The sequence below is a fragment of the Diprion similis genome, chromosome 10 (assembly GCF_021155765.1).
Source record: "Diprion similis isolate iyDipSimi1 chromosome 10, iyDipSimi1.1, whole genome shotgun sequence".
NCBI classification, from domain to species: Eukaryota; Metazoa; Arthropoda; class Insecta; order Hymenoptera; family Diprionidae; genus Diprion; species Diprion similis.
The window spans coordinates 5,324,746-5,339,728 of NC_060114.1; the positions used below are offsets into that span (position 1 = coordinate 5,324,746).

The 14,983-nt window shown below is 37.8% G+C and overlaps 2 protein-coding genes across 2 annotated transcripts; both read left to right on the forward strand.

The window, feature by feature from the left end:
* The first annotated feature begins 1,755 nt into the window (after positions 1 to 1,755).
* On the forward strand, positions 1,756 to 3,348 carry LOC124411391. The gene is made up of 3 exons (XM_046890484.1): positions 1,756 to 1,852; positions 2,309 to 2,590; positions 3,196 to 3,348. Exons 1-3 carry the CDS (start codon positions 1,763 to 1,765, stop codon positions 3,346 to 3,348), a joined length of 525 nt encoding a protein of 174 aa, XP_046746440.1. The 5' UTR covers positions 1,756 to 1,762.
* A 974-nt stretch (positions 3,349 to 4,322) lies between these two features.
* LOC124411392 lies at positions 4,323 to 13,985 on the forward strand. Its single transcript, XM_046890485.1, has 17 exons — positions 4,323 to 4,560; positions 5,798 to 6,035; positions 6,451 to 6,622; positions 7,363 to 7,530; positions 7,694 to 8,124; positions 8,239 to 8,413; positions 8,492 to 8,750; positions 9,010 to 9,179; positions 9,331 to 9,731; positions 9,965 to 10,541; positions 10,599 to 10,798; positions 10,952 to 11,099; positions 11,653 to 11,849; positions 11,966 to 12,228; positions 12,671 to 12,956; positions 13,047 to 13,179; positions 13,788 to 13,985. Exons 1-17 carry the CDS (start codon positions 4,323 to 4,325, stop codon positions 13,983 to 13,985), a joined length of 4,254 nt encoding a protein of 1,417 aa, XP_046746441.1.
* The last annotated feature ends 998 nt before the right edge of the window (positions 13,986 to 14,983 follow it).

The window sequence follows — 14,983 nt, forward strand, 5'->3', positions numbered from 1 at the left end:
TCAAAGATTTTTGGTAAAAAAGAAACCGATCAAGAGTTACAGCCAAAAAACGAAACAATTCTTCACCTCATTTCTTCTGTGCTGGTCTTTTCTTCGTCATTTTTCTGCCTTTGGTCGTTCGCCTTTCTCGCTGTGTTCATAGAATTACGATCGAACTTCACGCACAGGTCAGTTCGTTCGATCGTTGAATTGATCAATAAAGGGGGCGCCACCTTTGTCAGCTCTTCCATGGATAAAAAATCGCCCATCCAACAGTACAAAATATGAATGTCGGATTTTTTGTCGGTAAAATCATCCGGTAATCATGTGGCTTTACCAATGGTAGAGCCTTCACCATTAAGGTGTATATATAAAGACCCGTTGTACACCTCGAAAACGCGGGGATGCAAAACTCCTATACCACTCAAGCGATCAGAGTAAAACTTGGGCAGTTAATGCCTTATTTTGGCAAAAAGTGGAGCGTCTTCTTACTTTGTCAAAATTTTGAAAAAAAATTTACAGATTAGTTACCACCCACAGAAATTGGCCAAATTTTTACAGTTACACTGAATTGATCGAACTATCCGGTATGATGCCACTCGGCGGTGATGAAACACACATTTTGAGCCCAGTCCCATGAGATTTGATAGTGAAATGACGAAATGGCAGCTGATCTGGTTTTCGATTACGAAGTATACCGAAATCTCATTTTGGCGACATTTGTTACCGGTATTACGCGCATGCCGGTAATGTATGCGTGTAATGTCCGTAAGAGATTACCGGCATGCATGAAAGGTCGGTAACAAATGTCGCCAAAATGAGATTTTGGTGTTCTCCGTAATCGAAAACCAGATTAGCTGCCATTTCGTCAATTCACCATCAAATCTCATGGGACTGGGCTCAAAATGTATGGTTCATCACCGCTGAGTGGCATCATACCGGATAGTTCGATCAATTGAGTGTAACTGTGAAAATTTGGCCAATTTCTGTGGGTGGTAACTAGTCTGTAAATTTTTTTTCAAAATTTTGAAAATGTATACAGACGCTCCACTTTTTGCCAAAATAAGGCATTAACCGCCCAAGTTTCACTCTGATCGCTTGAGCGGTATAGGAGTTTTGCATGCCCGCGTTTTCGAGGTGTACAACGGGTCTTTATATGCACCTTAACACACGCGCAGGTCACGCGTATTCCCGATAAAGCAGGAATCGGGGGCTACCCTGTCGGTAAACTGCCATATTGTTTGAGAAACCTTATTCAGAACTTAGGAAAGCGTCGAATTTTCCCATCAAAATGCAAATTTTTCTTCGCTCTTGAATCCTGGGCTAATTTTTGGAAACTGTATAAATCAAATTTTTGAGTAAAAAATATTAATGATTTACCGAAAAGTCGGTTCCCTTATCAATTTTCTCGTCAATTTGCTTGGAACCAATGTTTTTTCTAAAAATAAGTTTGTACTTTAAACTCTCAAATAAAAATTATTCAGGATTTTATGAGGAAAAGTTTTTTACTCGTGTCTAATTCTAAACACCAATGAAGTTGGTTTGATAACAACTTCAAGGGTAACCAAATTTCATTCAAATTCTTTGAACAGAATTCTAATATTGAAACACTATTATTCCCAGATAATTAGAATTTAAAAAAACAGTAAAAAAGAATTGAATAATCTTCGTAAAAAAATACTAGAAATTTCCGATTATATATTCTCGTGGTGGAAAAAATTTCACAGGATTTGAAAAAACATATTCTATACATAAAATTAATTCCAAGCACGTTTACAGGGGAATGGATTCTGCAAAATACGAGCTTTCCCGTGATAGTTATTTGGCTGAAACTAAGCACCACAGTTACTCTGATTTGTGGACAATGCTGAAGGTTCGTCGATGCTTAGACTTTCAAACTTCTAAGGCTAATCAATTCCTTTCGTTACTTCAAACTGCATTTTTCAGGAAGCGATCATAGGTTAATTATCGATTTGTGATTTGTACACATTTATCTATCATCTGCAGGCTAGTTTGAAAACAGTCTTACATCATGGCCTTCGTAAAATCGGTGATGTTATTAATTAAACAATCCAGTTTCTTCCAAAATTGTTTTCAGTAACAAAGAACAGAAGAAAAAAACATAACCTCTATACATTATCTTAGTCAAATTATGTTTTATTCTACTTTGAGATTTTTTTTCAAATATATGACCTTGGGATATATTAGATACAGTTTTTGTGTCCTGAAAAAAAGTCAAAGGAATTGATGAAACTACAGTTTTTGTATTGACCATTTTGCAAAATTTGTTTTCATTTTGTACCATTTAGTTGATGATTCATTTTCGCAGGCTGTGGAATGCCGGGTATTGAAGATAACATATTTCTTGAACCACAAAAGGTACAAAACTTTGCCAGAAGCTAGAAACGACGTAGCCGAGTTTTTCGGGCACTTGACGAAAGCTTCGAAAACTGCTGGCTTCGTAAAGCCGCGACTGTTTTTATTGAAAGCGTACATGAACGTTATTCGAGGGCGCATGAATAAGGCGAAAAAACTTGTTGGTGTGGCCCTGAGAAACGCTCAAAACCAAAAAAATCTCCTCATGCAGGTCTCCATCGAACTTCATGGAAAGGTAACTGCAATGATATTAACAGGTCTATGTAATATTGACTAAAAATCAGTAAAATACTAGAGAGGTCAGCGATTTGTTAGCGCATTTCTTCAAATTTTCAATTCTATACAAATCTGTCTGAAAAATTTTCAATTTATCTATCTTGTAAACTAAAACATAAAAACTTTTATTTCTTACCTGAATTTGTAGGTCTGAGAAAAGATCTGATGACTAATCGACGAAACGTTCTTGAAATAATTTCATGCCATACTTCTAATGTTTTTTTATACATCTTATTTCGTTATTCAATTTATCGTACAAAAATTGTTTTCGGTAGTCAAAAAGCTTGCGAGAATCGTTCAAAAGTCTTTTAACTCAAACTATATTTTTCGTCGAAAGTGACTTAAACAGTGATGACTGTTTTTATTCCCACACAAAGTTTCAATTGTTTAACAGATTATGATTCAAATAAATTTTCCCCATAAGAAATATTGGAATTAAATTTACCCATAATGACCAATTTTATATGAACAGATAGTTTTGGTTTATGAAATCCATTTGCGATTGTGTGACAAATTACACACTTTGTAAATTTTTATATGAATAATATTTTCTTCTTATTATAGGCCTGGTTCGACAATTATTCAGCGACGAATATACACTGGATAGAACTTGCTAATCAAGAAGAACGCGTTAATTGGCACGACTTTTGCAATTCGTCAAACGTTGATTACATATCGATTATGTATTGCCTTCCAAAACCAGAAAATTACCTTTGATTGTGTCGAATGACTGCATCCGAAAATTGTTCCAGCAGGTCACAGTAAAATAAGCATTGACAGATTCCTGATGTCTATTTGGCAGACATAATTCATCGTCATAAATGTTTTGACAATTGGATGGAGAATCAGTATGACTTACATTTATAATTTATGTGTTATAATTTGTCACATGTTCAGAGTAAAATAAATTTCTATAGTTAGTATTCGACGTATGAAATTGGTTTAATATTTATTCCTTGATATCTATGGGACATTGCACCTAAAGCGAATCGATCAATTGTGCAGCTGTTCTTTCACAACTTGACATGTTGCTAGTCGAAAAGTTGGACGATTTTGTGGCACGAGTTTCGAAATAATTCGAAATGCTTATTTAAAAATTCCTGTAGATATTAGCCCGTAACGATTGGAGGCCTTAAAAATGTTAAACCGAGTGCATTACCGGTATGCGTATAATGTCGCCAAAATGAGATTTCGGTGTTCTTCGTAATCAAAAACCAGATCAGCTACCATTTCGTCATGTTACCATCAAATCTTATTTTCACAATTTCGGTGAGTGATAACCGATCTGTAAATTTTTTTTCAAAATTTTTAAAAAGTAAAACGTCGCTCCACTTTTTGCCAAAATAAGGCATCAATTTCCGAAGTTTCATCCTGATCGCTTGAGTAGTACAGGAGTATTGGCTCGCCGAGTTTTCGAGGTGTAGCACCTGAGTTATGATACTTCGAAGCTGATTTTAGTGATACTGCTGGTCCACGAAAAAACCCGGTATACCTATAAATGGTGAAAAAAAGAAAAGTCTTCGGCTTTCATTCAATTTCACTTGTTTTCATCGACTGACCGTCAACGATGCATTGAAAAAATAAACAAAACAAAAAGGAATTCGGTTGCAAAACTGAGGCAGACATTTTTCCATCAGTCATAAAAAGTTCGTTAAAATCGTGGAATACCGCGTTACAATTGATAGTGCATTATGCCGATACAAGAACAGAAACAACAAGAAGGAAGCGCGGTGGCGTCGGGAAATGCCAAAGAAGCGAGTAATTCGTACGTCAACATCGAGCCTGACCATTCGATGTGGAAACAACTGGTTTTAGTGCACACGCAAAGCGCTTGGAAAAATTTAATCACAACGATGGTCTTCGTTGAGTTCCAATTGGTCTTGTACGACGTGTCTTTCAGAGGACGAACGGCGTTTCCACCACAGACTAGTAATTTGTACATGCATGCCCGGTTTCTTTAAAATTATACAAATTTTAGAACTCATTAGAATTTTGTGGTAATTTTTTTATTTTTATTTTTACTGTAGTTTGAACCTGTGAAAAGTTTGTCGTTCCGCAATACACAATTAGGTTAGGTTAAAATAAATAATCAGTCTAAGTTAACACTCTGTTTCATGTACTTTTAGTTAAAATTTTCTTTGATAATGACTAATGATTATTATCGTTTTTTTTTTTTTTTTTTTGGTCCTTGGTTTGGACTGTACTTATTTGAATCTTACTCTTATCGAAAACAATTTTCGCATACCGATAGAGTCATGGACGATGAGTTCAATTATTTTGCGCATGCGTGGTTGGTCACTCAGCCTGATAAGTTCCCCGTTTTTTTTTTTTTTTTTCCAGATCTCATTCTGACAGACTTTAAAGAAATGCCTTTCATCATTATTATCAATGGCTAACAAATAATGAAAAAATTTTATGCGCGTTTCCTGCAGATGATTTTGCAAATGAAAAAATGGCGTTGGACATCGTATACGTCTTCGATGTACTAGGCGCAGCAGTGTACAAGAAATGGACAAGTTTGTCTTTAATTCACGGTCACCCGACTAGGCCTGTGATTCTCCTCATCGCGGACATCATATCACTTTTCCCGCTCAGTTGGTTGTACGGTTTAGTAATAAACGAATGGAATCTGGAGGTCTACTACCTTCTGAGCATTAATCGTCTACTCAGAATACATCGGCTTTTTACCTTTTTCCGTACGCAACTTGAACCAATGTCGAAAAACCTGTAGAAAAAAAGCTCAAAGTATAAAAAAACTGCAGAGTAAATGTTAGCCATAAATTGAAAAACTTTTCATACTCGTTTTGTAATATTTTTAGTTTTTCAAATGCTTCGATAATATATCGTTAACTGGAGTTGGAATTCTTTCAATTTTTTTTTTTTTTTTGCAATGTGGTTTGAAGATAAAGTAACGTTAATATAACGGAATATAGGAACTAAAGTCACTATTTTAGAATATTGCAATGACTTGAGTTTCCAAATTATTATCGTTTTCTTATATTACGATCCAATGTAATTGAAAACAAAAAAAAAAAAAATTAGTAAGCTCGGATTGACGATTTTTCTTAAAAATGCATATAATTATTCGGATATTCTATATTTTTTGGCGTGAAAATCAATGTGAACGGTAATCTAGTGATTCATTTCTTGAACCTAATACTCGTAGGTGAAATTCAAAACAGTGTGGGTCAGAGAACAGTTTCCATAAGAGTCGTTGAACTGCTCGTCCTGCTTTTTTTAATGTCGGGTGTCACCATCGCGGTGATGATTCGCACCGTTGACATGGTTCAGCTTGATTTAAACTGGCTGGAGATAATCGAGGAACGATCTACAAATCCCAAGAGCGAGTTTGAATGGTGTATCATCTGCTACTACGTTATGATGACACAAGTATCTGGCCATGGGTGAGTGTGAGACAGAAAAAAGATTAATGACTTATCGTGCAGTTATTCGACTGTTTCAATGTTTTAAACTTAATTATCAGTCAATTAGATCGTGTGTTTTAAAATGAGAAACTGCAGAAACAATGTTTGCCTGTTTCTAAAAACTGTACATAGATCTTCTAACGGCAAAAGTGTTACAATTTTTCTTTTTGAAATCGCTATCAAAGCATAAAAGGTGGGCAAACATTTTTCAACATTTTTGAATGATTAGTATTTTGCTTTTATTTTGATTGTGCTGAGGTTTTTCATAGATTTTTTGAAACTTTTCGATGTTACAGTTGGAAAGATTTTACGATTAAAATGAGATGTTTCTTTTTGTGATGTATTCTATAAGTTTCCTTTTCAACTTTCCGATAACTTCCGATAATTATTTCAGTTTTCCCGAAGTCCTTCCAGGTAACTATAGTTTCGTTTTTATCGTGGTCGTACTTGCTGCTCTGTGGGTGGTTCAGGCTTTTGAAATCGCTTACATGACGGATATACTCGTGCAAAGGGATTACAATCGCTCACTTTTTCATCGTGAGATGCATCTAATAACTGCATATATGGTGAGTCACAATATTACAAACCGTAAGAGGAATCATACTACAACCTTGAAGCTGCACAAAAAACCTGGAATTAAAAAGATCTCGTATCAAAATTTCACCATTCTCCATTTTTTGTTTTTTAATCGAGTGTTCGTCGGACGAAATAGTCAATTATTTAAGTCGATCTCCTGATTACGATGATTTTTTCATTATGCATTAAAAATGTGTTCTAGGTCTAAAAAGAAATGACCTAAATAGCTATTTATGTAGCATGCCCGTAAACCGCCTGTTTTTTTGGCAAGGATAAATTTCAGGACGAGCTGAAGGCGAGCCAGAAGCGAGTACTGAAATTATCCGAGCCAAAAAACGGCTTACGGGCATGCCACATACAATATTTTTCACGGTATGGGCATTGAAAAGCAAAACGAAGAGTGAGGTTATGTCGCGATCTGTTCGACGAATCTACTTTATTCGGCAGTTTGGGATGCGCACTTCGAAATGCGCATCAAAACTACGGAATAAAGACTTTATTCCGCAACTTTGTTCGCTGTCGTATAAAGCGTCACTTTAGAGAACGAAAACTGCGACAAAAAGTGGACTTTTCAATGCCCGTGCCGTAAAAACCATTTTATGATCCTGGTTCTAGTGGATGAGGTTTCTGCTCATCGCTGATTGAGTATAGCTTGAGTAAAATCTACTAATCACCGGATTTATCACCGCGTTTAATATGCTAATTCATTTCTATGTCACGATTTCAACAGGATGAAATAAACGCCCCTAAAGAAATGCGAGACAACGTGGAAAAGTACGTCACTTATTATTGGAAGAAGCAAGGTAGCTCCAAATTCAATATAATGAAATTCACTCTGTATCCAACAATATTCCTGAAAGAATGCGCTTTGGAATTGGCCTGGGATGCTTGCAAGCATGTGAGTGCATTTTAACAAGTTTGGGAAACGAGAGAATGAATTATAATCAAGGAAACACGTGTCTGATCCCGTGATTGAAATCCATCTTGTCAATTTAGACGGTGTAATATCGTCAGACGAGATGAGTATCAAATTATACTCACACATTGGAAACGATTTGCAGTCGCATTTGTTACGTGACCAGCCAATACCATTCCTTCGGAATTTGGCAACAGTTTTCGATCGTGAATATTACCGTCCTGGTGAAGTGATATTCCGCAAGTACGAATGGAAAACGAAATTGATCTACGTCATAAAAGGTGTCATCCAACTTCTGTCAGAGGAGGACGATCAGTCGCCGATCCTGAGTTTTTCAGGAGGAACAGTTTTCGGCGAAAGCACCTTGATCATCAGCCACAGATCGCTCTGCAACGTGATCGCCTGCACAAAGGTGGAACTGAACGTGCTGCATCGGCACAAATTCGTCAAATTGATGTCATCTAGATTCCATGGAATTCACAGAGTCATTCAGTCCAAGATCAGACTCAGGTACTGGAAAGCAGTCAGAATGGTAGCCATCGGCGCTGCTCTTCAGAAGAATAAGTCCCACATCGTGTAAGCTACTTCATTATAACTGGAAGGAAATGAACCAGAGTTCCAAGCGATTTCGTTCCACCATTTTTTCAGTTGAAATGCCATAAAAGTTTCCCTCGAATCAACTCTTTTCAGAAACGTGCCCGCCTGCACTGACGTAGCTTGGCTCAAGCAGACGCTAGTAGTGTTGGAAAATCGAACAAATCGTCTGACTCGACGAGAGAAGAAAACTGTGCAGATAGACACAGTCTTTACATCCACAGACTTCAGATACACATTTGAATTTTTGGATATGCTCGTCATATCAGACGTGTGTTGAATTATTGAATTATTTCCACAGCTGAGAACAATGTATTTAAAGAAGCTGTAATGAGATCCTGGTTTTCAGGACATCACCACCATGACAGAACAGGTTTGCCTCAACAACGGTAAATTACCGTGGATATTTTGTCCTAATACGATGATTCTCAAATATTGGAAAGCTTTTGTAATGGTCTGCTGTCTCGTTCTGACTGTAATCATTCCGCTCCATGTCACCCTACCGAGTTTCCAGGTTATTGATATCATCTTTGGTCTCCACGTATTTTCTCTGGTCTACCTTTTTGATTTTATCATTATTTCGTCGACTATGATTCACGAGAATGACAGTAAGTTTCAACATACGTTTTATTATTTACAATCAGTGACCCTCAATCAAGTCATATTTCAGAAAACTTTCTCGTATCTTTCGTTTCTACAATAAGAAACATCAGACGTATAGAATTAATGTATTAGTTGTATTTAATCTGATTGTGACACGAGGCAAAAAAAAAAAAAAATGTGATAAAATTCATTAAACTTTGTTCGAAAACAGCTTCATTTACCTTATTTAACTTTTTTCATTCATCGTGCTCATTTTTGAAACAGTGGTGTACACGGACATTCTTGACATTATCTCCAGGAGGATGCATTACATGAGTTACTGGGCTGATTTCGTCGCTGCCTTCCCTGTCGATTGGATATTAGAAATGTTTGGATCCAGAAACGGGCAAGTTCTTGCTTACTGCAAGCTTAATCGGTTGGTGAAGATTTACAAGGTCAGTATCCATCAGATCATCAAATATTGTATATTTCATGACGTAGTTTCTACTGTTCTGTGCGACATTTAATATCTCCAGAATCAATAGACATGAACTGTATCGGAAACTGTCTGCCTATGTGAAAATAATTGACCTTTTCATATTTCAGTTCAGCGAAATCTTTTCGTTTCTTGAAAATGAGATGATCCTACCCTCGAAAAAGATCCTCATGATAAAATACGCGTTCTACATGATGACTCTGATTTACTTGTCCGCTGCTTACATACTGATGACAACCTGCCCATATTTCGAGTGCGATCCATCGGGTTGGCTGGAAATATTCGTAGCAACTTCTAACGAGGACATGGATGGAAAGTTCCTGACTTCGAGCCTCTTCTATGCTTCTCAGATTCTCCTTGGCGTCGGTATAAACGTCATAGTCCCTGTATTGATTACCGAATACCTCGTCAGCATTTCACTCATCGTCATTGGAGCCGCTTTCTTCGTTTACATCGTCTCATCTGCCACAGCCTGCCAAATACTCGACGGACTCACTAGAACTTGGCTCAGGTTAGTCACACTCCACTCGCACGTACGTCAGATGATTTTTGGATAGAAGTCAGGAGTTGTTCCTCCATACTGTATATGCTCTAAGGTACATACATATGATTCGAAATTGGATTCTTCTTCCACATACATATTTATTGTACTCATTATAGCTGTAAACTATGCAATATTGTCCGGGATTATCATGGCATGCTGTGATTTAAATAACCCAATAATTGTTCAACGGATTGCAACAGATTTAACACCACAAATATCGCATTGATGATGGATGCAAATATGGTCACCAAGTCGATTCAGAACCGAGTGCTCCGCTACCTCGAGATGGAATGGTTCTCCAACAAGGCTCACGTCCTGACCTTCGAGCGCCAGATCCTTGACACGATGACTTCCAACCTGAGACAGGAGCTGAACATCGAGCGTTTCGCATCGCTGATAAGGAAGGTTGAGTTCTTTGGGGGCATGAGCGAAGAGTGTATAAATGAGATATGCTCTGTTTGTCGACTGATGCTTCTCCCACCGCGCGAGGTGTTGGGCTACAGAGGCAGCGAGTGCAGGGAAATGTACATAATAGAAAAAGGGCACTGTCAAATATGGAGGAACGTTGATTGGATGCCGATCGATCTGACGAAGGGATCGGAACTCTATGTTCTTGAGATGTGCTGCAGCATAAACAAGATTCACACTGTGACGACCGTTACTCACGCTTCCGTCGTCCAGCTTCGACTCCAGGACTTGATGCAAGTGGTGTCCAAATTCCTGTCAGAGAAGAGGTGCCTCGCTCGGGTGTTGGCCAAGTTCAGGAACTCAGGGGAGGTATGAGGATGGTATATTTTTTATGATAGTATTTAGATTCATGTCTCCTTGATACAGTTCACGAAGCTCGTCGGTATTCAGTCCACTCTTATGGTGCCAAACGCGATGGTGGAGATTGAGAAGAAGTTGCGAGAAATCGACGACATGAAGCGACGACAAAAAAGCCCGAAAATTCAAAGTTTGGAAAAGGACACTTCATCAGATCATGCGATTGGTAACGTCTCTGCGGAGCGATCTTTGAAGCAGACATTAATGATGTAAGTCGACTGCATGGTGAAGGTTTCATACGTCGAAGAATAAGCCAAAATTGATGGTTAATTTTCTATACAAGTGTCTAAACATTCTAATTTATGAATATGTACAAAATTAGAAATTCTGCAAGTTCGGTGACTTTACTTTTATTTCTGTAGGTTATTTTTATGCAAGTCCACTATCAGTCCCAACGGAAGATTCATTAAAGTCTGGGAAGGCGTTCGTTTCACCTGCGCTTATCTACTCATCACACTTTATTCAGGAGATGCTATCTTTTCTCAACTTATGTCTGAATTTCTTCGAATCGTAGGTATATTTAGGTGTTATTATTACACGATTAGATCGTAGTTAGAAATCATATAACCTATAGTCTGATCAAAAACGTAATAAAACAATGGCGTAAAAATTTAGCTTGTTAATTGAACTGGATGAAAACGGTTTCTCCTTACAAGTTGTAAAAGAAATTGTTTGTTCGTTCGAAAGAAATATCGTTTCACCAGAAAACGCATATCGTTAGGCTCATTTTGATCAGTTATTTCTTATTTTCTGCGTAAACGAATTTTATATGAGTAGTATTAAATACATTTGTGATAGCATTAATCCATCTTTCACTAAATGATAACTTACGACTGCCTTTGTTATCGTCTCAATTGCTCAAGACAAAATCCGTCTCAGGCCATGCGCAGAGAGTTAAATTGCACATCAAAAATGGCCCCACAACAGAAATACCTGGCCATGAATTTCAAGCGTTATCACAAACTCTGAATCTGTTTGTCACCATTGAAAAGTTGCAATAGTATTTCATCAAACACGTGTACGGTGTCCATCGTTTGACAAAATCCCACTCACATAATTCCAGGCAGCGATATCAGTCCTGAATTTAATGATGGTGATTGACTGTTACGTGCAACTTCACGTCCAGTTCTATAACAGTCACAGGGTCTTGGTAACGCATCCATTATCAACGGCTAAACACTACGTCAACAGTGGAATGATCGTTGATCTGATCGCAGTGTTTCCTTTCGAGTACTTCTTCCTCTCCCCAGCGTCCCGGAAGTGAGTACCAGCAAACAAAAGCATCGACCATTAAAATGGGTGTTTACCAATGACTTCTGATGCTTCCATCTTTGATCCAATGCTTCGATCTAATTCGTGATTTGTTCCCATTTCAGCACTAAGACTCTCTGGTTCTGCAGACTTAACAGAATCCTGATGACGCACCGAATGATCGGCGATGTAATGCACTACTACTCTTGGCCATACACGTTCAAGTATATGAGCTGCGTGCTATTTCTCCCGCTGATCATTCTGCTCTGTCACGTTTTTGCTTGCGCTCTTCTGCACGAGTTTTGCGACTTGGGAAGTGACATTGAAGAGAGCGAAGACTTCGCTTCTGGGATTTTCTGCAGTCTCGAAAACGTTCAGATAAAATACGGTGGGTGAAATTTGAAATTGTAGGATCCAGAAACATAAAAAAATTGAAGGGTTGAGGGTAAGAACCATTTTAGTCTACTCAGATTGATTTCAAATGAAATACAAATCAAGATTTGTCTTCCAGTAAGGGTACTTCGAAAGTACTTCTTCTGGCAGCTTTTTCTTGGGCTGATACTGGTTCTTCTATTCAACAGACGTATTTTCTGAAAGTAAACTTTAACGCCACGACAATGGTACCGCTAAATCGTTTTCAATAGAAAAAAAAAATTGACTAAATCGGTTTTCCCTTTGGACCCTTCAATTGTAGAACAACTGTTTAGTATTACAGAACACACAAACAAGAATACAGTGTGATGAAAAAAATTGCACAGAAAGTGATGAGATAGTCGTATCAAGTTTTGTATTCAACTCTTTCATTTTTGCTCACTGGTCAATTATTCCAGAAGAGAATGGTCTGATAACACCATTGCAGATGTACATTTACTCGTTGCTTTACGTATCCGCAACTTTGACGAGAATCGGAGACGTGAACTTGAAACCCATGAGATACACCGCAGTGGTCTACATTCTCCTGATGACTGCAGTCAGTTTTCTGCTTCTGATGATCGTCGTGACGCACACAATATCAACGATATCGCAGAAAGATACAAAGCTCACCGCTTACCAACAGCAAATGATGATCCTGATGTCATATCTGAAGGAAAACAAAGTTTCCACCGAACTTCGACAGTGTGTTTATATCGTCAATGTGCGATGCCTGTCAACTAAATTGTAAAATATCGTAGCTTGTGGCTTGTAACTTCGTTTCCTCCTGTGCAGTGAAGTCGTAAACTACTTTGAGAACTTCTGGATCCTCAGGAGAGGAACTTCTATCATCAAACAAATGCAGCTCTTTCCTCCTGCGTTAAAGGAAGACGTTCTATGGTGTGTCTATGGCCCATCACTGACGAAAGTAAGCGTTCTGCAGAGTGTGGATCATTCTTTAATCCAATTCGATCCAATTTTTCTCCTGAAATTCAATCACTTTTGTGACGTGGAATTGAATTTGCCAATACAAATGATTAGCGATAATGTCTTTGCATTTGGAAACTATAAGATATGAATGGAATTGATGGAGTTTTATTGAATAAATGAAATCATTATGTAGCTAAAAAGTTTGCGCTGGATAGTTGGCCAAATTGTCAAGTGTCATGAGTTGAAGAATTTCTGTGTCACGTGTTGATTTCATATTTGATTTTTCATTTCTAAATTAAATGATTGCTAGTTTTGCAAATAATAAATAATTCACTAACTAGATGTCAGTGATTTTGGACAATTCATATTTTTCTGAGCTTACAATACCAGGAAGCATAATTTTTTAGTGTAGCGGATCTATTTGGTAGTAAAAAAAGTTCTTTCTTAACCTACTAATATTCATAATCAGTTGATGTAATGAAATTTACGTGAACGAAACTAAGTTTAATTTACTTTTTCGAAAGAGTCTTGATACTAAGAGTAATTTTCTGCCACATTGAAGAGATTATGATTGTTAGAGAGTCATTAGTCATTTGATTCCTCTAGTGTCCCGGATTCTCCCAGAAAAATGAATCCTTCTTCCGATCCCTCTTCCGCAACATGGATGTCAAGTTTTACTCCAAAAGATCGGAGATCATGACACTCAATCTAGTTCACCGTTCAGTTTACTTCATTCATCGGGGATTGGCCGAGGCTTTTGGTCCAGACGGAACTCTCATCGCAGTTCTTGGGTGTGGAAGGTAAACCATGAAGACTTTTCAGGGGAAAAAGTTGGAATATAACCCTCAGACAATCAGAAAACCTTCCATAATTTGTTCAGAAGGATTGACATCTTGACAAAAGCCTGATCAAACATCGTTGATGTGACTTCTGAGTGTGTTCATCAAATATGTGCCAACAGTCCAGGGCCAAGATATCGATTTTTCTGCAATTTTGTTATATTTGTTATTCAACATCACTTTTGATCCTAGAAAGTATTAGAACGCGAGACACGTCTTTCATTTTTACGTGCCAATTCGGCCATTTCAGACGTAAACTCAACTCCTAATCTTGGAAAAATATGGGATGTAACCCCTAGAAGTAAAAACACTGCACATATTAATACTGAATAACGTCCAATTGGTTAAAACAAACGAAAACAAGAAATCCTGGGAAATTGATTTTTAGAGATGGTTTTTACGCCTTGAGCGACTGAATTGGTACTTGAAAAAAGTACGTGCCGAATGTTTTTTGTTGTAAAACAAGGTGTCTCCAAATAAAGAGAATCGGTAACGTCCAACTCGGGTACTTTTCGTGTTAGGACATACAAAAAGGTGCAAAATAATTGTTTACCGAGTCGTTTTACAGCATTTTTGGAAACTTCACTGGGTCTTCAACGATGCGACAAACCTGCAGCATCGTGACGCGAACCCACGTCGAAGCGATAGTAATCGATTCGACCGATTTCTTCGACCTGATGATGAGCCATCCAGGAATGAAGAAGAGGTTTTTAAATGCGGTGGCGTTAAACACTGACTTCCTGGGGGCAGAATGCGAGGCGGAAACAACGAAGGACACTGAAGATCAGTTTCGGAAAAAATCCTCAGTGTTCATCCTGCTGCCCAATACAAAACTTGTACGAGCCTGGGAGATTTTTGCCGTGCTCTTCAGCTGCTACTTGGCCTTCAGTGTCTGTCTTTACCATATAGCTATCAACCAATTCAAAAGTGGATACTTGTTGATCATCCTCTATGTCACGGATC

Coding starts and splice junctions, on each gene's coding strand:
- LOC124411392 (XM_046890485.1), top strand. CDS start 4,323: ATGCCGATACAAGAACAGAAACAACAAGAAGGAAGCGCGGTGGCGTCG. Junction 9,180..9,330: donor GGTTGGTGAAGATTTACAAG/GTCAGTATCCAT, acceptor TTCATATTTCAG/TTCAGCGAAATCTTTTCGTT. Junction 11,850..11,965: donor CTCTCCCCAGCGTCCCGGAA/GTGAGTACCAGC, acceptor TTCCCATTTCAG/CACTAAGACTCTCTGGTTCT.
- LOC124411391 (XM_046890484.1), top strand. CDS start 1,763: ATGGATTCTGCAAAATACGAGCTTTCCCGTGATAGTTATTTGGCTGAA. Junction 1,853..2,308: donor ATTTGTGGACAATGCTGAAG/GTTCGTCGATGC, acceptor TCATTTTCGCAG/GCTGTGGAATGCCGGGTATT. Junction 2,591..3,195: donor CCATCGAACTTCATGGAAAG/GTAACTGCAATG, acceptor TTCTTATTATAG/GCCTGGTTCGACAATTATTC.